The 26,141-nt window shown below is 38.3% G+C and overlaps 1 protein-coding gene and 1 long non-coding RNA gene across 5 annotated transcripts in view; one reads left to right on the forward strand and one right to left on the reverse strand.

Annotated features, from left to right (window-relative positions):
- The window catches only part of TMEFF2 (transmembrane protein with EGF like and two follistatin like domains 2), a 229,275-nt gene that overhangs the window by 50,323 nt on the left and 152,811 nt on the right, over positions 1–26,141 (reverse strand). For all 4 annotated transcript variants that reach the window (XM_053215471.1, XM_027054368.2, XM_027054361.2 and 1 more), the window contains exon 6: positions 100–248. In XM_053215471.1, the coding sequence (XP_053071446.1) occupies positions 100–248 (149 nt within the window). The remainder of the gene's footprint in view (positions 1–99; positions 249–26,141) is intronic.
- LOC128314092 (uncharacterized) lies at positions 11,104–11,823 on the forward strand. The gene is made up of 2 exons (XR_008295495.1): positions 11,104–11,192; positions 11,609–11,823. It is a non-coding gene; the product is annotated as an uncharacterized LOC128314092 (long non-coding RNA).

Below are 26,141 nucleotides of genomic sequence, written 5' to 3' on the forward strand. Positions count from 1 at the left end.
GAAATGAAATAGCTTGCCTAATAAGGAGTTATCTTCACTCTTCACTTCTACACGAAGACTAAAAACATGCTTTGAAATGAATTTTGGTATGAACATTACCTTGACATCGACCCAACGACATGACTTCAATTTTCTCCTGTTTCTGACATGATGCTTCTTTGATTTGACATGCATTATCATAAGATTTCCCATCAGAAGCACAGAGGGGATTGAAGTTGGTTTGAGAGCAGTCGATGTTGCACACACACCTGTAGGAGAAGAGAAATAAAAATGGGTGAAGGGGCTTAATTGTATGCTGATGGATAGTAACTAGGCTTAGGATGGTGATCGCTTTGAAGTGCATACAAATATCAAATTATAATGTTGCACATCGGAACCTTATATAGTGTTATACACCAATTTACCTCAATCAAAAACCTGTAACATCAATAATGTTAAGTGCTGGGTCGGCAACATACAAGTTGGCAAAAGTAAATTGTATCCTTCCAGGGAAGTTCCTTCACTTTTCTATCTGAGATGAAAAGAAGCACAGGACTAATTGAAAATAATTCAAAAGATTGAGAAATGGATAAAAAATAATAATAAAAAGGGAATATAATCATCAGTAAATCTTGGCCGCTGGAACTTTTAAAACAGGTACATAAACTTCCATGCTGATGCCTGTAGGATTTGAATAGGTTGAGGTAGCCATGAAAGTCTGCTTTACAATTTCCTCAAATGAGATCTTACCGTGTGACTTCTATTCTCAGGATATTTGAATGGTGAGAGCATGAAGAAAATGATTCAAAGGACATGTACACGAAAGTAAGCAAGGAGATTATTTGGAATGCAGTCAGGAATTGTATTTTTTCAGCATACATAAGGATGCACATGATGAGAACTAAAACAGGACTCTTTGATGGTCCTTAACGTTTCGGGAGGGAGCAGAAAACCCTTTGAGAATCAAATGAAAGGTACTGCTCTCTCCTCAGAAATATTCACACTCACATAAAACAACGTTTTGCATGAAATTTCAGAGTTTTCGTGGGCTCCTTGATGCCTACTCCATGGACTCCTTTCCCAGATATATACATTTTCTAATTCTTGTTTTAAGTAATAAGTAGAAGTTGATTAGCACTCATGATTTTAATATTTTTCTACAATATGCATTAAAAATGGTGAATTGGTGAGAATTAGGTTGCCTGAATTAGCAGAATTATACATTTTGTTATTTTTTTTTAAAGTTTATTTATTTACTTTTGAGAGACAGAGAGAAAGCACGTGTGTGTGAGCTAGGGAAGGACAGAGAGGGAGGGAGAGAGACAGTCCCAAGCAGGCTCCATGCTATCAATGCAGTGTCCCAATAGCAGCTTGATCCCAAGAATCATGAGATCATGACCTAAGCCGAAATCAAGAGTTGGACGCTCAACCAGCTGAGCCACCCAGGCACCCCAGTATTGGACATTTTATTTATTTATTTATTTATTTATTTATTTATTTATTTAAGCAAACTTCATATGACTTTTCCTATGTTCTTATATTATAATCCTCTGTATTTTACAATCTACTTTGTTACTCAGACTACGTTTTACATGTGTGTAAATATGTCATTGCTTTAGAATATAAACTCGTATTTTAAATTCCTATTAATATTTACATCATTTTTCTAAATAGGTTATATGCTTCTTGAAGTGGTGAAGCACACATTTTACTTCTGTATATCTTAGAGCTGGGCATATAATGATAACAATAATAATCAGCTTACTACATGCTGGGTTCTTAACATGCATTGCTTTATTTAATCTTTGCAACAGCTATTTTATAGATCAATGATGGAGCAATTATAAGGTCAGAGAGCTAGTAAATTGTGGAACAAGGACCACCCACGGATGTGTTGAAGTAAAATATAGCCCCTTTCCTCTCACCATTGGCTGTATGTTAGACTTTCCCAGAAAACTTGTAAATATACGAATTATCAGCAGGTTTCTGGGCCCCAGTAACTCTGGGGGTGGAGACTACGATTCTGCCTTCTCAGGCAGTCTGCCTGGCACTGGATCCACTTCCTGGGAATCACTGCTTGATCCATGTGTTGATTAAGTGAGAGAGGGTTTGTCTACACACCAGGGCTGCTCAGAGTGTAGTCCTTAGACCATCTGTATCAGAACTACCTAGATCTCTGTTAAAAGTGCCGGCAGAAATTGTGCTAATGCATTTAACTTTTTTTTTCTTTTTCTTTTTTCTTTTCTTTCTTTTTTTTTGTAAGAGAATTGCTTTAGGAACACTTGGTTATTTTTACTTTCACCTGTTTAGGAACAAATAGCTAGGACAGATGGTAACCATCTCCAAATGCTTAAGTCACTGAGGAGTGGAGTCACTACCTCGGCAGTGATGTTGCTGCTGAGATCACAACATGGGGACCTGGGCTGATTCTTGGCATCTGAAAAACTGAGATTGGGAGCTGCCTACATGTTCAAAGAACTTTTGGTCCTTTTCACAGTGGATTTGGGAAAATGATTTTGTAGATCACTCTTGGTCTCCTTAACCGTTTGTGGTAAATAAAGAGGGGAGGATACTGACATTTATTTTTTAAAAGTTGGTTCCATTTACCTTCAAACCAGTTTACTGTTGTTGTGTTAGATTCTGGGGATTATCTCCTTGAAAGACACCAAAATAATTATCTGTTACTGGCAGCATAACAGAGAGAAATCATGTTTTGTCATCTATCTAAAGAGCAAATTATATAACAAGGGCTTTGCAGGTATCTTCAAGTTATTTTTTGTGTCTGAGTTTATTAAACTTAGTTAGAAAATAATGCAGGATTCCAGGACGATAGTCTGAAACTCTATTGGTAGTAGTTAAATTACCCTTGTGTTCCCTACCCCACCCAATACACTCATCATTCAATAACTGCAAGTTAATAGATAAATAAATGAAATGAATAAATACAGTGACATGACTCTATATTCTTATAGAATTAATGCAAATTGTCATTACTATATTGCCATAAACACAGACATAGGATAGCAAAATAATTTCTTGACAGATATTAAATGTTCTGAGATCAAATAATGACAAAAATAATACTATCTTACTTAATGATAGTCCCTGTCCCATGGGGCGCCTGAGTGGCTCAGTCTGTTAAGGGTCCAACTTCCGCTCAGGTCATGATCTTGTGGTCAGTGAGCTCGAGCCCTGCATCGGGCTCTGTGCTGACCGCTCAGAGCCTGGAGCCTGCTTCAGATTCTGTGTCTCCCTCTCTCTCTGCCCCTCCCCTGCTCATGCTCTGTCTCTCTCTATCTCAAAAAATAAATAAACAATAAAAAAAATGATAGGGCCTGTCCCAGTGCTATATGCTTTATTTTTATTTTATTTATTTATTTTTATTTGTGAGAGAGAGCAAGCATGAGCGGGGAGAGCAGCAGAGGGAGAGAGAGAGAGAGAGAGAGAGAGAGATTCTTAAGCAGGTTATCGATGCTCAGCATGAGCCCATGACCCTGGGATCATGCCCTGAGCCAAAATCAAGAGTTAGATGCTCAAACGACTGAGCCCCCCAGGCGCCCCAGTGCTATGTGCTTTATATGCAGCTACCTCTTTCATCTGTCTGTCTCTATGAGGTAGCTACTATTATCTCCATCTTACGGATGAGACAATTGAAGCTTGGAGACGTCGCATGGCTTGTACAGGGAAGAACCTAGTTTCCAGTATCGACAGTTTGATATCAGAACCTGCACTGTTCTACGTATTGTTCAGTACAATGAAAAACAAAGCAGATCCAAATTCCTACTATTTACTCATTAACAGAATACCCTGGATGTACAGGATGTGAAAAAAATAAGATTAGGTCTCCTCTTAGAATATTTATCATGATTTTATGAATTTAAATCACAGTGACTTTTAGTATCTGACTTCCCAAACAAGTGATCCAGACTTTTTAGTATCGTAAGGATGTATCAGTAAACATTCATTTGAAGATACTCTGAACTATTATCTGGTTATTACAACAAGTAACAAGTTGATATGCACTGAATCAGTCTGGCTACAGAAGGCATCAATTGTTTAGACTATTGTACCCTTGGCAAAATTCTATCTAAAGGTGTTTCTACTTTTTATAAAAATACACACGTAGACAGACACACACACATCTACACAAACATACACTCTAAATGACACTACCGAAATTGTACATTTTAGAACCACATCTTCTCCAAGGCACTGCTTCAAAACTTTTAAGAGCTTGGAGTTTTTGGAAGTTCAGATTCACAGGGTAGAAAGATTTTGTGTGTTGATATGAATAAATGAATTTGTGTATGTGTATGGACAGTGGACTCTGGTGGCATTTACTGCATTGTTGATGTCCCAACTTATTAGTTTATACCTTCACTTTCTACAACTTTCTTAAGGGCAATGTGTATTTTTTACCTTCAGATTTCTGGAACCTGGTGGAGGGCATCATAGCAAGGTCATCGGTAACGATTGTTGAATGACTTACTGAGACAATGGCAGGATGGACTTGGATGAAGTTAAAGAGAACAGTCATGGGGCGCCTGGGTGGCTCAGTCAGTTAAGCGTCCGACTTCAGCTCAGGTCGTGATCTCGCGGTCTGTGGGTTCGAGCCCCGCGTCGGGCTCTGTGGTGACAGCCCAGGGCCTGGAGCCTGTTTCAGAGTCTGTGTCTCCCTCTCTCTGACCCTCCCCCGTTCATGTTCTGTCTCTCTCTGTCTCAAAAATAAAGGTTAAAAAAAAAATTAAAAAAAAAAAAGAGAACAGTCATGGTGGAGACATTAACATGTAGGAGAAAGAACCAGTGATAGGTTCATATAAACTCTCACCCAACTCTGGGCTATCTGGCTTTTGAAACAGGTTACCTACCTCCTTTCTTTACTTTGTGCCCCACAGACAAAGGAGACAGAGCACTAGCCCTTAGGGGCCTCAAAGGCATCAAAGTGCAGTTGAGAAAAGGATGCGTTTCACCAGGCAGGTTACTACTTATATTTTACGGCATTTGGATGCAAGTTTTTCAGAACCAGGATAATTTAACCATGGTGGTGACTTGTCAGTTTATTGCTGTTTCAAACCATTGAAAAATATAAGGCTCCAATAAACGGGTGACAGAGTTATCATACAGTGTAATGGTGAGATTGCAGGCCACTCTGTGCAGTGGCAGCTTATGTAAATTAATCCAGGGTTTTTCTTTCTACGGAAATGTAAGGCAGATATTTTTAAAAACAGAAACTCTCCTTTCTTCACTGCTTTTGGCAAATAATTGCATTATTATTCATTCTGAGAGGAGTAACTAGTTAATTACAGCGTGTCACAAGTACTTTATGTGAGCCAAGGATTTATAAGGCTGAGGACTGTATGAATGCCTTTAAGTTTTGTGGTTTGTTTTTTTTTTTTTGTATTTTCTTTCCTTTTTTTCTTTTTTCCAACCTATCTCAGTCTTTTGACATTTTGACACTGCGATTACATAGATCTCTTTTCTTCTAGGTTGCAAAGAAAAAGCATCAGCCCTACTTGAAAATAATAATTTTAAGGGTCTCTATGTGGAAATACCACCCTCTGAAATCCTTCAAAGAAAATTAACATTGACTGAAAACCCTAGCTCTCCGAATGGTAAGAAAGAAGAGAAACATCCAATAATTTAAAAAGGCCACTGGAAGGAGTGAAGAACCAAAACTACAGGAAGTAAAAAGTGGCGTCTATGGTGACTCACATGCATTTATAATTATCTCATGAATATTTGGGGGGGGGCTCAAGCCCCCAACATTAATTTAGTTCCTTGTCTCTCTCGAAATGGCTCTTCCAGGGTGTTCGGCAATGAGTTAAATAAACCCTTCCCTTATGTTTCAAAATGCCTCACTGTTGGCCAGAGCGTGAGGCTGCAAAACCTGCCAGGAAGCAAATCCCTTATTCACGTGTCTGCTTGGGGACTGCCCTCTAATATCACTAGATTTGGGTTCATCTATTAAACATGCCCATCACTTGTTCCTCCCCCAGGTCCTTGACTCGTCCATTCCAAATTTTGTCCATACAACATCCCTAATCAGTTTTAAAGTACCCAATTGTACTGCAGTGAGGATGGCTTTCTGGGTTGTTCTGAACGTTGACTGGCTTGTTTCCCTTGTGCCTGTCTGGCTCTGGGGCTATTATGCAGACCCTTCCTGGCCTGGCCAGAAAATGAGGTCAGAGCCACTGTCCATCTCTCCGTCAGAACTGTAATGGATGAGTTGCATTATATTAATGATAGTGAAAACAGTGTGTACTTTTCATTCAAGACTCTTGTGATACTTTAAGCCCATTTACTCATTAACTTTCATGTCACTCCTCGATTATAATGATTTTATCTGTGAAGAAACTACAATTCAGGAAGGACTGGGTTGTGAGGGAAAAAATGAAATAAGAGATATGAAAATGCACTGAAAACAAAAACCCTCTACACAGAGCGTGGAAAAGCACTGACTGCAAGGTAGTGTTGTAAGTCTACTATATTGTTACTCAGGCGATACACGTGAGCTTGGGCCGATAATTTTTGTTTCGTTGCTGTTGTCTGTTTCGTTTGTTTTTATTTTTAAATTTGAGAAGGGCAGTCTTTCTAGTTTGGAAATCTAGGAGGAAGGAATAAGGCTTTCTCCAGACAAATTACCAAGGACTACAGTCAGGTTTTCCAAGGGGGACCAGGGTTATCTTGTTTATGGAAAAGCTTAGTTACTATTGATGTATACCTCTTTATAAGGAGGTAAACTACAGGAGTTGGTCTATTAGATGGAAGGTCTTGGGAATACTGAGAAAAAGCCTAGGGCAACAAATAGTCAACGGGTATCTGAATGAAGAAAACCAGAGCTGAGAGACCTTTCCTTGGGGTGGTGTCAGAACTTTCAAAAACAGAATCACATATTGAACAGATGGCACAATTTCTGGATAAAAGACTGATGGCCATGTATTTAAATAATATCAAATACAATAAAGGTAGATGGGGAACATGACTAGAACCTGGAGTTTCGTATCAGATAGACTTGTGTTTCACTGAGGCTTGATCATGTGCTAGCTGTATGGCACTGAACTAGTTACTTCACCTCCCCGAGCTTGTGACAATGGAGAGACTGATTCAGGATCGTGGGGATTAAATAGAATATGCATGTGCATTGCTTAATAAAGTTTCTGAGAAGTTGTAGTTACCCAGTAAATATTGGTCCTCATCAACTTTTGGCTTAGTGGTTTCTTTCTACTCTTGGATGCAAAGAAAAATCTTCTGTGGAATATTTCAACCTTGGGCTCCCACCCAGAGATTTACACTTAGGAGACCTGATGTGAGGCTGCAGTAACCGAGGGGAGTTGTCAAAAACTCTGCAGGCGATTCCGATGTGCAGATGTGGTGAGCTGCACTTACAGAAAATACTCTTTCTCACCCTCTAAGACTAAGAGATTTTCTAATTTGGCATCTGTATGATTCACGTGAGAAATTCTGATGCACTGGGTCTGGGGAAGGACTCAGAAAATCCCTTCGCTCTTTCTAGAGCAGATAGCTGGCGTCGCCTATTGAGCAACCTCAACTATTTTGGCTTGGGTCCCACCCTTGTCTCTCTTCCCTTCATTCCATTAGAAGGAATTTAATATTCTTGTTTCATGTAAATGATTCAAGGACAGGCACTAAAAGGCTTTTCTCCACGCCTTATGGGGAAACGTTTGTGGTGTCAGGTGACAGGGACAGGTGATTAAATGCACTGACACAAAAACATCATTGGTGGCGCAATCAGCAGAAGTGATTCGCCGAGCAAAACCATGAGAGAGCAATGGGAGAGGATGTGAACCCATGGAGGGCCTCCGTGTGCCAGGCACTTAACTCCAACTTCCACATGCTCCCAGCTTTAATGTTCCCAAGACTGGGAGGAAAACGTGGAAACCGAACTATCTCCAAAGGTGAGTCAGATTTAACAGAGCTGTGATAGAGCAAATGTGATAGGGAAACGTGCAGGGGCAGACCCTACCAGAGAGCTGGGCAGCTGTAAACAGATCAATCTAATTGGAATGAACTCTTCTCATCCCAAGTAGCAGGATACAAGACTCTAGACAGATTGTGAAGGGGCCCAATTCCATCTAAGGGGTGGCCTTTATCTTCTACTGAAAGCTTTCTGAGCACAGGGTGATGAAAAGGTCACCATGATGGAAGGGGTGTTTTAGGAAGATTACACTTGCAGGGGAGTGCAGGCAGGGGGCTAATCACCAGGCTATTGCTGTAAACTGGGGGGCTAGCAAGGAAAACCTAGGGCAGGGGTGTTGGCTCCAATGAAGAAAAGGAAGAACCAATGGGGCTTAGTGGCTCCATACTTGAGGCATATTACAGTGAGGTTCTAAGGCACAAATGTCACCAATATGCCCTTCCTGCTCTACCCTTTCCTGCCTTTTTCCTGACCTGCGTTGTGTTCCAAAGAGGAAACTGACCAGAGGAGCAGCCTGGCAGCTGTGTGTGGGACTCAGGAAGGCATGCTTTCCTGGTAGGGAGAGTTTTTGCTCTTTGCTGTCGGGGCAGGGCAAACAGTTCCATCACGATAGTGACATCAGGTAAGCATCGTTACCAGCAGTTGAAGGAGAATGATTCTTTGTAGTCATGTGTACCCTGCCTGGTTCCAGGACTGACTGAAGATGACTGCAACAAAACAGGCAGCAGGTATCTATTAATGCTTGCTGCCTTAGAGAGCAAACAAGGCGCCCTCCAAGCAGCGGGTGGCCGCACGCCCCTCTTCCATATAGACGATATAGGTGAAATGGGGTTTAACTTGAGATCTGTGTTCACGTATCATGTTTGCATTTTTCCCATGATTATTTTTTCCCTTTTGAAGCAGCTGCATTTACATCTTAAAATAATCAAAGTAAACAATTCTTCTTACTCATATACATTTTTAAAAGTATCTTGAAGCAAAAATCCTTCATTAGCATTATGTGTACGCTCTTGCTCATTAAGCTGGAAAACATATTCCATAACCGAGAGTGACTCTGTGATTGCTAAGAAGTGTGGCTGCTTTGACTAGATGGGCCTTACTACAGAGCAGAATCAAAAGGCGTGAAAACCCCAGAATGAGAAGTTGGAAGTTAAAACAATACAATGCAATCGGCATTTGAATCCCGAGATGTACTAAAAATTCCCTCTTGCACCTTCCTGTCAGGATCATGTTGCACGTTTTGACACTTCCCTTCCTCGATTCCTACGCTCACTTCAGCCAGCTCCACGTTTATATTTTGCAAGCTGGCCCTCTGGTATGCCTTCATCTGACCAAGGACTTTCAGGAGTAAATATGTATGAACATCATTACAGTCTAGATTTTCCACGAAACGGCAATTGAAGATCATATCTTTGGATTTCATCCATAAGATATAAAAAAGCAGTAGATGAATAATAGCTCTGCATTGTGATAAAGCTGCTAGTTTGAAAATATTGTCCATTACATTGTTCAGGTGGTTTTCATGATGGTGGTTTCGGGTCCTGGCGGGAATTAATTCTATTCATGGTTAAAATTTGTATCAAATGATCTCTCTTATTGCTATATGTCATCCTGTATTTTTTCCTTTATTACTCGTAAGGTCAATGTAATTTAAATTTGCTTTTAGAATGACATAAAATATTTAAGATAACACGACCAAAAACTTCATTATTTGAAGTCATAATGAAAAAAATATAATAAAAATATTCGTAGGGAATAGGACCCTAAGAAGGGAAAGTGGGAAATAAGAATGAGGATGTTCTAACTTTATCTATAATGTTATGGTTCTTAAGAAATGATCAAAGGCAAATATGGTTAAATGTTTGTTTTGTTAAAAGTAGGTGGTGGATGTCCATATGTTACATTATTTTTTATAGTTTCAAAATATAACTAAAAATAAGAATATTAGATTCAGACATTTTGCTGAAAATGATGAAATTACCAAACTTGGTACGTATTTTTTGCATTGGTTCGATCCAGTTAATTTATTTCTAAATTGTTTAAACAAAATTAAATATATATTCATATGTGTGTGTGTATGTGTCTGTGTGTGTGTGTATGTGTGTGTGGAGACATCCCAGTGGAATAAAATAACATTTCTTTGTGAATAACTAAGATTGATCTTATGTGTGTATAAAAATGAGTCTCAAGCAGAGTTTATTATACGAAGGGACTCATCTCTGTGTTTCTTCCTCCCTCCTCATCTTACTTGTTCGCCCACTGAAATGTTAAACTCGTGAACACATGGTGGCATTTTAGTTAACAGGCCCAAGCCAGCATTCTTCATTCACTTCCTGCCGGTGAGTTTTGATTGCTCTGAAACAGGGCTGTATGGCAGTGCTGTCGGCCAGGAATAGTCATGAGCTATTCTGAAACCCTTGGGATGAAGGACTTTAAGTAGAAATGTTTTAGCATTTTGCCTTGAAATAAGAATACTTTAGGGCGCCTGGGTGACTCAGTTAGTTAAGCATCTGACTCTTTATTTCAGCTCAGGTTCCCATCTCGTGGTTTGTGAGATCGAGCCTTGCATCGGGCTTGGTGTTGACATCGTGGAGCTTGCTTGGGATTCTCTGTCTCCCTCTCTCTCTGCCCCTCCCCTGCTCAAAAATAGATAAATAAACATTTTAAAAAAGGAATACTTTAATTTATCAAAAATATTAAGCTTAAAAGGTAAGAAGGGAAAGGTTGTGTGACTGCCACCCTGCTGCAAACTCTCGAGGAAGGTCCTGTTGTTGAAGGTGTCGGGAAGGTTGCCACTATTACTGCCGTCCTTTTTTCTATTTTGTCTTCTCTTAGGCACATTCATTTTCATTTATCACAGATCTCATTTAGTTCATTCTAATCCCAACAGTGTAGTTGAGCACGTACTTGGTGCTAGGTACTGGGCTAAACATCAGAGACATCAAGATGGCTCGTGGGATGCCGACTGGAGGCAGAGATCACAACTAAATGAGAAAAACAAGTATCTGTAAAATGGTGTCCTCAGAGTTGGACTTTGTTGGAGTGAACAACATGTTTGAGAGCGCTGAGGAGGAAAAATGACTTCTACTTAGAGAGTCTAGGAAGGTTTCGTAGAGAATGTGACTCTTAACTAGAAGCTTAAGTGGGAGTAGAATTTCCACAGGTAGTTTCCATGGTGACTTGTAGCAAGAGGACTCAGAAATCCGATTCCGCCCTAACAGTTCATTTCTCATTTTCTTTCCTCTGTTGATGCTTCTCCTGTGTGTCCGTTTATACAGTAAGTGATACATCAAAACATTTTTCTCCTTCCCTAAAACTCTTATCTCACATTCCATATTACAAATGATAGCACATGTGTCCTGTGTGGGGCCCAGGGCCATAGAGACTTCTGGAAGTCAGACCAGGCCATTGAAAGAAGTCAAGCCTCTGCTGTCTGGTATGGGCATTCTCATTCTCAAGATGCTGGATCTCTGGCTGCAGGATACAGAAGGATAAGCTGGCCTGGGACGATGATGTCTGGGGTGACCAGTTCTAAAATTCTGACACTTTGTTTCCTGATACTCATATTACCGATTATTTCTATTTATCCAGCACATCCTTGCCTGTCAATCTTCCTCACAGTCTTTGCTGCTTTATCTCTGCTAAAGCCTCTACTAAATGAGTTTGACACTCATCGGAATGTTTCTTTCCTAGAGTTGATGTTCCTGCTACTGAGTCTTTCTGAGTCTACTGCACTTTCATCATCGACAGCCTTACTCACTTGCTCTCCAACCTGTCCTGCGTTACACGTCTCTGCAGTTGAGTGGAAAGAACATGGACTCGTGAATCTTGTAATAAGGGCCTGAGCCCATTGTTTATAGCTAAGAAATGCCTGATGAGTAAATGATAGACTTGAATTAATATCTTAATTCTGCAAATGGCTTGACACATCTGTAAAGGGTAGAAAATAACTCCTGGCTCATAATAACACCTGCCTCCAAAGGTTTTTCTGAGGGTATACATGGAGAACAAATGGAAACGTCTTCACGGGATATTTGGTGCATCGCAGGTTTTGCTGTTTTGCTGCTTCCCTTGCTCATGGATAGTTCATTCTTCATCTTGTACTAAACTGGTCTAGTCCATTCCAGACGGGCACCAAATACAATATTTTTCCATATACACTTAATTAATTAACTGCAGATAAGCTTTGACCCAATGTGCATGAAAGAATTACTTGTGCACATTTCTCTAAAATGTATAAATTGAGGTTTTTTTTTTTCTCTTATATTTGGAAGTACAAAAAGATTAATGTCTTTTTTTTGGTTCAAAAAGAATTCTTATAACATTTTAGACTATCACTATATTGAGTAATGCTAAAAATAAGTTTGTTTCACTCCTATTTTTTTCTAGCCCTTGTTATCTCTGTCCTCTTCTTCCTTACCTTTCTGTCTTTATTACTTGTGCTCTCTCCGAAGTACACAGTCTAAGTACTTCGAAAAAAATTTCCTGCCATTGATGGAGCTTACCATCTAGCAGAGAAGCTTACTGTTAACAACGTGGAAAGGTTTAAAGTTCTTGCTAATAATATAGGAAAACATTTTCTTTTTTTTTTTTAAATTTTTTTTAACATTTTATTTATTTTTGAGACAGAGAGAGACAGAGCATGAACGGGGGAGGGGCAGAGAGAGAGGGAGACACAGAATCGGAAGCAGGCTCCAGGCTCTGAGCCATCAGCCCAGAGCCCGATGCGGGGCTCGAACTCAGGGACCGCGAGATCGTGACCTGAGCTGAAGTCGGACGCTCAACCGACTGAGCCAACCAGGTGCTCCAGAAAACATTTTCTTAATATGTTGTCTACAAAGGTGATATAAATGTATTTATTTGCAGAGACAATATAAATGAAATGAGAGACGAATCTACTTGTTTTCAAACGTGGTAGAAACAAACTCAATTTGTAGATTTTAGATAACATACAGAGCAACATGAAAAAAGTCACATTGAATTCTTTTGCTTTCATTCATTTTTTCATGCTAGAGTTATTTGCTAATAGTGCTATTCTTTTTATTCTAATTAAAATGTCTGCATTCCTATTCTTAAGTGTGGCTGTGCAAAATGGTCCTGTTCTTGGTTTCATCTCAGAAGGCTTGTTAAGCTGAATAATCAAATGTGGACCTTCTTTTAGTAATAACAAATGGCCACTGCAGGAACACAACATGTTTTTTTAAGACAGTGTTTTGAATTACTTATAAGAGGAGAAATCCTTTTAATGAAACCAATAATCTATTGACTATACAAATGCTAGAGTTATTACCTGAAACCAGGAAATTGATTCATTGTTTTAACTTTGTTGTACTATAAGGGATTTGATTTATTTTTACCCATGCTATATATTCATTTCACGAATTGTCAATCTTCTATCTCAAGCAAACTATATTATAAACTTTTTCAATTCAAAACAATACTTCTTTTTTACCACATATTATCTATTTTTCAAACCACATAATATCTTTTATATTTTTCCAACTAAGTACCTCTAAGTACCTAGTTACTAGTACCTGCCACACGGTAAATGGACATAGGATAAAACATAGATAAATTCTACTTAAGTAAATCAGCCTATAGTTGATTCTAATTTAAAATCATTGAGCAATAACTTTTGTTTGTACTGTTGAATAGCATGTATTCTATACTTTTTTCACTTACAAATAATCTACCGAGATTTGACAGTTGTCAGGCAGTCAGACTTGGGGCTTGCTGAGATCCTTATCAGATACATTGGACCAATGCCAACAATGCATACAGGATGCTCTCGTTACTCATCCGGATGTTGGGATGTTGTATCGGTCAGTGGCTCCTTTGACATGAGCTGGAGTTTAAGCTTAATGTTAGCCCTAAATAAATGACCTGTTCTGTTCTCTAGTTTGGGATTTTTCTAAAGTGAAAAAAGTACTTTTTAAATGTGAAGTTCTAATCAAGGTAATATAATTAAAAATACATAAAACATCTAGGGGCATGTGGGTGGCTCAGTTGGTTAAGCATCCGACTCTTGATTTCGGCTCAGGTCATGATCTCACGCTTGTGAGATGGAGCCCCGTATCCGGCTCCATGCTGAGAGTGGAGTGTGCTTAAGTCTCTCTCTCTCTCTTTCTCTCTCTCTCTCTCCCTCTGCGTCTTCCCCACTAGCACACTCTTAAAAAAAAATGCATTTCTTTCTAGAAAGAAATGGGGATGATGTTAGCTTTATATTCATACTCGCATAGATCAGAGAGTAACTTGGATCACAAGAGATTGTGCTGGGAAAATTGCCAGTATATAAATTGGAATACCAAAGTACAGAGAAATTAGTGAAAGTGTATACAAATTAAAAATTCTCCTTTCTGAACATAGATAAAAAATCAGAGGCTAATCCAGAATTGAGACAGTAAAATGTTCAGAATCAAAAAACAGCTAAAGGTATGTATACACATACTGTAAGCTATAAGTCATCAGGGAAATGAAAGGGCCTCTGAATTGCTGTCTCTCCTCTGCCTCTGTTGAGTCAGTTCACGGCACAGCCCAGGTGACGCTTTTAAAATGTAAACGAGATCAAATCATTTCCTTGCTTAAAACCTAGCAAAGCCGTCCCATCAACCTTAGAATAAAATCTATGGTTCTTACCATGGTTGATGAGGCCCTGTATAATCTGGCCCTTGACTAGCTCTCCAATTTCATTTCTCCACCCTTTTCATGCTCCAACCACACTTGAGTGTTACTGCTTTCTGGACACACCATATATGCTCCTGTCACCAGGATATTTCATTTTCTGTCCCCTCTGCCTGGCACGTTCCTACATCAGATATTTGCATGGCTCAAATCTGACCTTTTCCGAGAAGCCTTCCCTGACTACCCTATCAAAGTCAGAACACTTCCATCTCTGACTCCTAACATTATTGCATATATGATTTTTAAAATTGTCTGTTTTCTTTAAAAAAAAAAAGTTAAAAAAAAAAAAAGGGCGGGCGGGGGGTGCTGTGTGGCTCAGTGGGTTGAGTGTCCGACTTCAGCTCAGGTCAGGATCTCTCAGTTTGTGAGTTCAAGCCCCGCATGGGGCTCTGTGCTCACAGCTAGGAGCCTGGAGCCTGCTTGGGATTCTGTGTCTCCCTCTCTCTGCTCCTCCCCCGCTCATGCTGTGTGTCTCTCTGTGTCTCAATAATAAATAAACATAAAAAAAAAAAGGAAAACTGTCTGTTTTCTTCATTTCAGTGTATGCTTTGTGTAAAAAGTGACTTTGTCTGCCTTGTTTTCTGCTGCAGACTTCAGCAGCAGAAAACTGCTGTTTTCTTTAGGCCTAGAACAATATCTGGCACATAATAGGCACTCAATAAATACTTGTTGAATAAATGAATAAATACATATACTTCTGACTTTAAAATAAAATATACTTATATTTTAGTGATCTGGGCAAAGTTTTGATTTGAAGTCTATGGTTAATTAGGTCGATGCATATTATTTTGCTTGAATCATCAAGAACAGTATTCATCAGTCTTATATACAATAAACATTAATATTTGTTAAAGATTTAGCTCATAGTGGGTGTGCAATAAATAAATGGAGTGCCACCATGTATAAGTTATTAGACATTGGTATTTAATTATATAAAAAAAAAAGGACAAATGTCCCTCTTAGGTGGATTAAGTTATTTTAAACATGTTGATGGATTTCATGTCCCAAGGGTAAGTCTTCAGTAATCAGTGGGGGTAAAAGTCCACACAGTTTGACAGCCTTAGGCTTCATGCAGTGCATACAATTAGCCTTTTCATTATCTATGTACATTTTTGGCAATCCTTATTATATAACTTCAACCTTTTCTATTCAGTATTTAAAACGGTTTGGACTCCCCATCTGTCAGAATCTTCTTATTCTGAACAAAAACTCAAATCAACCTTTTTCCTTTTAATGATAATTTAGTTTGTGCCAACCTTTGTTATTACTATCCTTAACATCACCTATCCTTTAAAGTATGAGTCAGTGTTTACTGCAGCAGGAGAGGATGATTAAAGGCTACTGTCTGCTATAAGCCTTTGCCAATCAAGCAGTTTCTTCATCTTTAGGCGATTCAATTTATTTGTCTAATGTAAGTAATTTGATCATTCTGATCTGAATTCCAATTATACTCCTATCAACAGATCTATTTCATTTCAAAGACTTCAGCAGCAACTACTGAAAACTAAGTAAACTTAGGTTTGTACTGGTTGAAAGTGCTTTCCATAGGTTCAAAAATTTAGATGGAACAAGGAGAAAAATGCATATCAATGTATTGCCAGTATTATATGCAGCTATTACTAAATCACAGATTGGAATCAGGAAGCGTGTTCCATACTGCATAAATATTTTGGAGCGAAAGACTTTGCCTTTTCACAGACATTGTGATATTATTTTGACCATGGCTTCTGGAGACTGCTAGTCAGAGGGCACACTCTGCAGCAAATGTGGGTAATAAGCAAGCAAACGCAAAGCAAACAATACTCCCTTTGCTTTGCAAGATTTCTTAGGCAACAGCGATGTTCTACTTTCCTGATACATATGCTGTGCCTCAGCAGACAGTATGTTGTCAGGGCAGTCTTTAGTGAGTATTAGGAACTGGACTATATGTTGCTATATAAAGTTTTATCTACAGAAATGATTTACAAAAGTTAAATCTAAAAATTATAACTGTGACTTGTCATTGGAATTTTTTTGTTGACGGACATTAAAATGTTTGAATGGCATTCTAGAGGCTATCATCAATTTTTTTTTTTTTTTTTTTGCCACGCTGGTAAGGACTAAAATGGGTTACAGAGTTTTAGGTGTTTTTTTTTTTTTTTTAATTTTTTTTTCTTAATGTTTTTATTTATTCTTGAGACAGAGAGAGACAGAGCATGAACAGGGGAGGGGCAGAGAGAGAGGGAGACACAGAATCGGAAGCAGGCTCCAGGCTCTGAGCCATCAGCCCAGAGTCTGACGCGGGGCTCAAACCCACAGACTGCGAGACCGTGACCTGAGCCGAAGTCAGACGCTCAACCGACTGAGCTACCCAGGCGCCCCCAGAGTTTTAGATGTTAATTCTGAATGTGGTCCATTTGGCTATGTATTCTGCAACATACGTGCCCTTTGGAAACACTATGATTAAAGGCTGAAACCGAGGCAAAACTATACAATTTATAGTCTATTTCTTTAAAGACTAAAGAATGATCATCTTTTTGGTAATGTTTTGAAATAGTAGGAAACATGGGTCCTATTAAATACACTTTATAGGAATCTTCTTTAAACAATCTATACTAAGTAGAATATTTATTAGGTTTTTAAAAGAATAATCTATGTGCAGGGAACAATGGTGATCGTTTAATAAGCAGAACAAAACATATGAATAATAAGTGTGACATTTAGGAGACAGCTCCTTTCGATGAACGGTACACAGCATTTTTCTTGGTATCATTTTCAGGAAAGTTGTACGAGAGCTGTCAGGTAGCTTGAGAGACTAGGGTTCATCCTCTTTTACTTGAAGCATAATGCCGGTGTCACAAAATGTTGGTGTTGTCTCACTAGATCATAGCACGGTGTCATAGTTCAGGCAATCACTGTGTCAGCCTAACCTAACTGCATTGTACGCTTGCAGTCATAGATAATGAAAAGTTTCACAGGATGAGACATTTACAATGAATGTTGGCTAAATATAAGGTCTATACAGAGATGAGTCAATATACCATGCCTTGAGTCACAAAGGAGAATACTTACTAAATTCTACTAAATACTTACTAAATTCTAAAAGACTGCTTTCAATGGACAATGATGATGGTACCAATTTTTGGAGTGGTGGCCACATCATAAAAAAGAATTTGCATATGGACCAAAGATGATAGAATTCCATGAATTGCGAGGTATGATTACCTTAACACTGTTAAAAAATTATTGGAAATATGCAAAGAGGTATTAGGTTACAGGGAACTAAATAGGATGATTCTCATTTCCATTCAACATAAACTAATTAGTGGATATACATCTACCTTTGTTTATTAACAATTCATAATTAGATTAGTCAAGGGCCATTTACTCTTTCAATCTTTTACACCACTGTTCGACCACAGTAACCCAAAACTCTTTGACAACTATCTGCATAAAGCACTCAATCAAATAACTAATATAATTTTAATCCCATGCCTCATCAGCTAAAACATGAACTGTGAAACACTAATACTCCCGGTCTGAGACCCTGCTCTCAATTGACGAGATGCACCTAGGACCCTATGAGTTCACCTCATGGCCTTTCACACTTTCACACATGCTCTTTTAGGAGCTGGTCATTACAGGTTCAGTGAAATTGGACATTTCTCTATTTCAGCCAGTGAATGAGATGCAGAACCCAAAAGGTGTTTTTGGGCAAGTACAGAGGCATGAAGCTTCTGCTCAAGGAGCTGTAAGGTGGTGTGGTAGACCTGACGGTCTTGTGTGCCAAGGAAGGAGTAGACTGAGGCTGAAGAGGTAGGCGGGACCAGATCATGGGTAGATCTACGACAGGTGAGGGACTTCAAACTTTACTGGGAAGTTCCCAGATCTTTGAAGAATGGAAGCAGAAGAGTGACGAGGGTAATGGGAATGGGTTGGAGAGGCAGAGACTGGAAGAGGAGGAATGATGAGGCCCGAATGATTGGATTACCCCTGTTAGCAACTGACCCTTCTTTTCCTCTTCTCACTTTCTATGTTAGTACTCTTTCCTGGTTTTCTTGTACTTCTCTGGCTCCCTCTTCTCAGCCTGTTTAACTTCTTTTTTTCTCCCTCACACTCTACAGGTTGATGTTCTCCAAAGCTCAGTCCTAGTTTCCCCTTTCTTCTCTTTTTATAATCTTTCTCTAGGAAATCTCTTCTATTCACAGTCTACAGGTTCAAATTTATTTTTCCAGCCCAGAATCCGCTAGAATCCACCCCTGGCATCCAGCTGCCTACTTGACATTCCTACTTGGGTGTTTCACAGGCACCATAAACTAATACTAAAAGGTAAACTCTTGTTCTTTTTCCAGAAATTTACTTCTTCCGTTTTCCCACCGACATCAGCCACACGGGCGAGCCAGAGCCTAGAGGCAGAGTTGGTGCTTCCTCCCTCTCTTACCTCTCCCCAGATCTACTCCTCACTGTCCCCACTACCACCTAAGATGGCATGAGTTGACGAAACCTCTGCTTGCTGGCAGAGTGAGAGCAAGGGACTCAAGGGGCTGTGGGGTTGGGGGAATTCACTATTTGATTCTATGAGGATGAGAAGTACCTTCGAAGTCTGAAGAAATGCAAACCCTATTAGGGGCAATTTTAGTTCCTCTGAGCCTCAGATCACTACTCTGTCAATAAATAGATACTCTTTCTGATTGGTAAAGTCATTAAAGATAGCCAGAAAAAAATTCTACATAAATATTTTAGAGTTTTTACTCAAAAAAAAATGAAAGTGGGTCAATATTTTCCTTTTGCTTATAAGCCTTTAGCTTATCCTTATTACAGTTTTTTTTTTTTAACCCTTACACATTCAGATACCAAAAATAACCACTTCCTGATCCTCATTACTTCTCAGTGTTGCAAACATTTTTCCCTTATTCACACTCTGGGCATTTAATCTAGTGTATTTGTCTTCCTCTCGTTTTATTTTATTCAACCATTATTTAAAAGGGGATTTGATTGGGGCACCTGGGTGGCTCAGTCAGTTAAGCGTCTGACTTCGGCTCAGGTCATGATCTCACAGTTGGTGGGTTCGAGCCCCACATCGGGCTCTGTGCTGACAGCTCAGAGCCTGGAGCCTGTTTCGGATTCTGTGTCTTCCTCTCTCTCTGCACCTCCCCTGCTCACACTCTGTCTCTCTCTCTCTCTCTCAAAAATAAATAAACATTAAAAGGGGACTTGATTGGCTTTGTCCAAGTGAACTGGTGTCCTGTAGTTGACAGTATCAGATGGGGACTGGCTGAGAATGACATTAGATCTTGTTCCTTTTTCCCTCTCTTGCCCTTACCCACTCAAGTCCCGTCATGATTTCTCTGTGAAACTGATCCACTTAGTAGTATAGTTCTTCCATGAAATTTGACAAATTATGTTTTTGGTTTATTTGCAGTATTTTTTCAAGGTAGCAAAATTAACTTTGCTGCATTTATGAAGTAGCCAGGATATGCTAAAATCCTAATCTTAATTCACTATACTTGTGGAATCAAATTCCTTCTAACCACAACAACATTATTACATAATATTGTTACTCTATTACACACCATAACACAATATCTGTTGTAATTCTTAGTATTTATTTTAAGGCAAAATATTCTTGGAAATAACTCTCCTGGAAGGAAAAATTCTGCTGAAATTGTCATGCTATTATTTGCTTTGTTTATTTATAACAAAGTTTATTGGTATAAATTTAAAAAGTAAATAGATATCTAGAAGTTTGACATTTTACTACTTGTCACTATTTGGATGGTTACTAATACTATCCCAAAATATTATGTTGAACGAAGTTTTTTATGTAAGTGATTACCTGCCAATTATTTGATTTCTTTTTTTTTTTTAATTTTTTAATGTTTATTTTTGAGATGGAGACAGAGTGCAAGTGGGGGAGGGGCAGAGAGAGAGGAAGACACAGAATCTGAAACAGGCTCCAGGCTCTGAGCTGTCAGCACAGAGCCCGATGCGGGGCACGAACTCACAAACTGCGAGATCACGACCTGAGCCAAAGTCGGTCGCCTAACCAACTGAGCCCCGTGGGGGCCCCATTTAAAAAAATTTTTAAATGTTTATTTACTTCTTTTTTTATTTTTTTTTTTATGTTTATTTATTATTGAGACACAGAGAGACACAGAGCATGAGCAGGGGAGGGGTAGAGAGAGAGGGGAGACACAGAATCAAAAGCAGGCTCCAGGCTCTGAGCTGTCAGCACAGAGCCCGATGCGGGGCTCGAACCCACCAACTGTGAGATCGTGACCTGAGCCGAAGTTGGACGCTTAACTGACTGAGCCACCCGGGTGCCCCTGATTTCAATAAAAGAGAGTCATCAAAGTAAATGACACCATATATAGTTTTTTACTCTTATTATTGCAACTCTTTTTATTTTATTTTATTTTTTTACATTTATTTATTTTTGATAGAGAGAGACAGAGCACAAGTGGGGGAGGGGCAGAGAGAGAGACACACACAGAATTCGAAACAGGATCCAGACTTCAAGCTGTCAGCACAGAGCCCGACGTGGGGCTTGATCTCACAAACTGGGAGATCATGACCTGAGCAGAAGTCGGATGCTTGACCGACTGAGCCACCCAGGCTCCCCTATTATTGGAACTCTTAAACATAAAAGGTGTTAATCAATTATTGAACACAGAATCATTGAGAAGTATTAGGAATATCTTCATCTAGATATGCTATGTAGAATTTGTCTTTTCAGCTCACAGTGCCCTCAAATGTTTAAATAATGGGCACTCTGATCTAACTTTGGCTAAACAACTTAAATAACAAAAAATAAATGCACGCTGCATACCAGGAAATTAACTGACAATTCTGAGCTGAAGGAAGGAAAAGATAACTCTACCATAATGGGTGCACATTTAGAAAAAAAATAATGTTAGTATAAAAATAGCTTTGAAAATTTGTTTTCAGAATTGCTTCCTTCCTCTGAAATGATGATTATAACATGCACAAGATATTGCATTTATAAATATTGTCTGTTTTTTATCTTTAGGGTCCTTGTATTTTATATCGATTTTTCCTGATGGTTTATCTATATTAAAGTTTGCACATTTCTCTTTACTGAGAATAAAAGGCATTTAGAAGTTGCTAGATGGCAATTCAAGAGGACAGAAAAGGTTAGTCAAATAATTAGAATAATACATATATAAACTATATCAAAATGATCAGAGCATTACATGGAGAATTGGTTTTGCACGATGAGAATTATTTTAAAGGCTTTCAGGTTTCATAATATGAAGAAACTACCATAATACTATTTTTGTTTGCTCATATAGAGAAAGTTTTCCGTTTTGGAAATGTGTCTAAGCAGATACACACTAAAATAGTAGGTTTCATACTATGCTTCTAGGAAACGATTCTGTTGGGAGCTCAACCAAGATTCAAGATGTTCTGCCGCTAAAATAAAATAATAACAGTTTTTTTTCCAATTCTCTCAGAGAAACAGCATTTTTTTTCTGATTTGTAAGCTTTTCTCACCCACGTTTTTTTTTTTTTTTCAGTTTCATTGGTTCTTTAATCTGTAATTGGCATGTGCAGCTATATGATGAGGAAATGAATGAACCAAGGGTACAGAAGAAAAGAAACACATCTTTTATGTATTAATTCTCAAATATATGTCATGAATCATTATTCTTTATGTGTAGAGATTTGCATTCATATGAAAACAAGTCATGTTTCTGCAGGTGACTTTCCTCCTAGTTCTCTCAATCAATTAAAATACCATTATTTCATGGAAATCTGCAGAGAATGTCATAATGTTCAGGTGCTCAAGTGCTTAAGCACAACTGAGAACCTAGAACCACTGAATTAAAAAGCTAAATTTATTTATTAGTTGTTTGTTTTTTTTTTTTTACTTTTTGAGTATAAATTATAATCCAGAGGTGTCCAGCTATATTTAAGAATCAGGCTAAGTGAAATAAGCCATACAGAGAAAGACAGATACCATATGTTTTCACTCTTATGTGGATCTTGAGGAACTTACCAGAAGACCATGGGGGAGGGGAAGGGAAAAAAAAAAAAGTTAGAGAGGGAGGGAGCCAAACCATAAGAGACTCTTCAAAACTGAGAATAAACTGAGGGTTGATGGGGGGGATGGGGGGTGGGAGGGAGGGTGGGGGGGTGATGGGTACTGAGGAGGGCACCTGTTGGGATGAGCACTGGGTGTTGTATGGAAACCAATTTGACAATACATTTCATAATAAGTAAAAAGAATCACGCTTAAGTATGATGATAGTACTTCATATTGTTTGAGCTGAACATCTTCTCTGAAGTAGCAAAGAAAATACAAACAAGTTAGAAAACACATTAACTCATGTCTGTGTTGGGGAAGTTATTTTCAAAAAGATTTATGTTAAGTGACACTATTACTGGCTGCATATCTAATCTAACTCAAGACCTTCAAGATCGTCTCTGGTTTGCATTCCATTAAAAGTTTTTAATAAGATTTCAACAAAAATAATAATAAAAAGCATTCCATTTCACCTTTGCTTCCCCTTAACAATTCAGAGTATCAATTATAACATAACCTTCATTTGACTTGCAACCATCCCTGTGCTCTCAACAGCATATTAAATTGTGTGTGAACACTTTAAGGGCAAAGTAAATGTCTTGTTTTACTTTTTAACTTTTGTTCCATTTTAAAGTAACCTCTCCGATGTGTAACACCCAACTGTATCTATTAAATAGTACTTAGAAGCATTTGTCTTCTTACTTTACAAGCATTTTGAATAGTTGGAAAGGCATTAAGGTGAAAAATTTAAGAGTACATATTCCTTATTCACATCTTAGACACTGTATCTCTCCAAATACAGGTGTTGACTTTCATTATAATTATCGCACTAATACCATTCTGGAATTGGAACAGTTGCTTAGTGAACTTCCTTTTATTTTACCACTCACTTGCCTAGGACGGCTGGCTGATCACAGGATTCTTAGAAGAAATAGGCTGAAGCAGGATGTCAAAGAAAGAAAAAGGAATTTTGATTATTAAAAGTTCTAGAGTTCTCCACCCCTTTAAAGGAGTGTAGCAATTAACAAAGGAAACAGAATAAAATTTGAAAAGAAAGGAAAATGAAAATTTATAGGAAAGGTTGAAAGATAAAAGAGAAGAAACACTTTTGGCACCCAGAGAACTATCATTTTTAAAAGCCAACTCAGCAGTCCCTACCGTGTGTTGATCAGTGAGCAAATATGCTATTAATCTGCTTTCCCAGTAGTGTTTTTCAAAGTCTGGTCTGCAAAGAGGATGACACAAGGGCCTCTGAGAGCCTGCCGCAAGTGGGCAGGGGTCAGCCCCAGTGGAAGCAACGGTAGAAGGCATGGGAATTCCAGACTTAATAGCTAGAATAGTTTGCCAGGAGGATACCACCATTTCAGGAACATTTTTGTTAGGTGAACTTATGCTGTAGAAAATGAGACTGAATTTCTCATTTATCATCAGTGGACAGTCTGAACCATCTGAATCTTGGAGAAAAAGAGCTTCAACATAGCTTGCAAGTGACACCCAAGGAAAGAGCTAAGCCTTCATGTTATACAAACAAAAGTTCACGTTACAAACAAGGACGGTACCAAATTGATGTACGCTCTATAGTCCTTTTGTTGTTTAGAAAGGGAAGATTTCCAAATTTTTTTAATGTTTATTTATTTTTGACAGAGAGAGATAATTTAGATAATAATCTTAGGAGATAGGCATCTCCCAATGAGCATGTTAAGTATTATGTTTGATTTCCCAATATTATGAGTATGAAAAAGAGACATGATGTTGGGATTTTTTTTTTTGGTTGGTATTTGGCTTGCTTATTCATTTATGAATAGGTCCTGATTTACCTAAATATAGTTTGTCAATATATAAGGTGTGTGGATCATGATTTGTCCTATTTTTCCCTTCTTCATCTGAGTGGAAACTTAATGATCTTTTTCCCTTCTTTATCTGAGTGGTAAATTAATGACCACATTTCCTAGTCCAATGGCCAATGCTTTGGCTTTTCTCTAAAATGGCCAGCCTTCCACTTTTCCTCTAAGACACATTGAATAGATTGAATACACAAAAATCAACAATTATGGATATGCCCAGCATCTCTCTATACCCCCTACCCCCACCTATAGCATTTGTGTGTATGAAGGGGTGGGGGACTACACCAACACCAGGGATGTCCTCCTTCTTGTCTAACTACATTCTAGGAACTTTCTGTCTGCCATTCTAGACAGTTTCTGCCTGCACTTTGAGAGAGAGAGGGGTGATAATGGGAAAGAGGAGGGGGACAGAAGCATTTTTGACTTTCTCCAAAAGTAGCATTATCTATATAGAAAAGTCTGCCCAATTTTCTGACTCGTTTTATTTTATGTTTTTCAAAATAGGCTGGTGATAGAGATGGGCAGTCTTTGTTTCTGCAGGAAAATAATTAGTGGGTATTTACTGCATTTTTAAATACAAGTTTTGTTTGTTTGTTTTGTTTTTGTTTTTGTTTTTTGCCTTTTACTTTGTGAAATACCTGCAGGTTTGGGTAGTTTTTTTCTTTGTTTAATTATCTATCTATCTATTTATCTATCAATCATTTCTATCTCTTACATTTTTAGTTGTTTTATTACTAGGAAAAAGTTTCATTAGGTTTGTTAGCCAGACCCAAGATTAAACTGGGAGATTTTTCTCCTCACCACACCTATAATACCCCTTTCTAGGGATGTTTCCATTCCATTATCCTTACTTGATTCCTTGCTTCAATATTACTTGAATTTGGGACAGACTATACTTGTTGAAGGAAGGCTTAGCAATTCACATTGATTAAAGATAATCATATGTTTCAAAGTGATTAAAAGTCATGTTGAAGCAAGATTAACACTAAATAGGTTTTCCCTCTGAAATTCTTTGAAAAAACACCGTAGAGGGAAGGGCTTTGCGAGCAAAGCAGGACCAGCTCAAGGGTGTATTTGCAACAAATCTCCCTTATGCACATATTTATTACTGCTAAAGCACAATAGTCCCATATTTCTTCATTCATGAAATATTTTTTAATATATTCCCCATACATGAGGTGTTTCATAGTTGATTTATCATAAATACTGAAATGGAATTATATTTAATGGCTACTTGCTGTTCTTCATTTAGTTACATGTTGCATTAAGTCAACACAAGCTGCAATAAGCCAACACATTATTTCAATTTAAATATAGCATAAGATTGTAGTCTGTAAAAAATTCATGAGTGCCCTGCAGTATATTGTTATTTTTGTTTTGTTTTTTAAATTCGGTGGGTTCTTGTCTTTTCATGAGTAAAATAAAAAAGAAGCTGTGAAATTTATCAAATTAAGTGGAATGCTTCCTTATGTTAGTGTCAAACACCACAGAGCTGTGTCAGACATTGATAGTTCGTTAATGGAATTCTAGAAGTTATTCTGCAATACAATTTTAAAATTTAAGTTAGAATTTACCTGTTGTAAATTGTGGTACAGCAGACATATTTTCTAATATGGAAGACACACGTTTTAAAATATACACTCTGAGTATAGGATCAGTGTTTCCTGTGAGGAGA

Source organism: Acinonyx jubatus, chromosome C1 (assembly GCF_027475565.1).
Source record: "Acinonyx jubatus isolate Ajub_Pintada_27869175 chromosome C1, VMU_Ajub_asm_v1.0, whole genome shotgun sequence".
Taxonomy (NCBI): Eukaryota; Metazoa; Chordata; class Mammalia; order Carnivora; family Felidae; genus Acinonyx; species Acinonyx jubatus.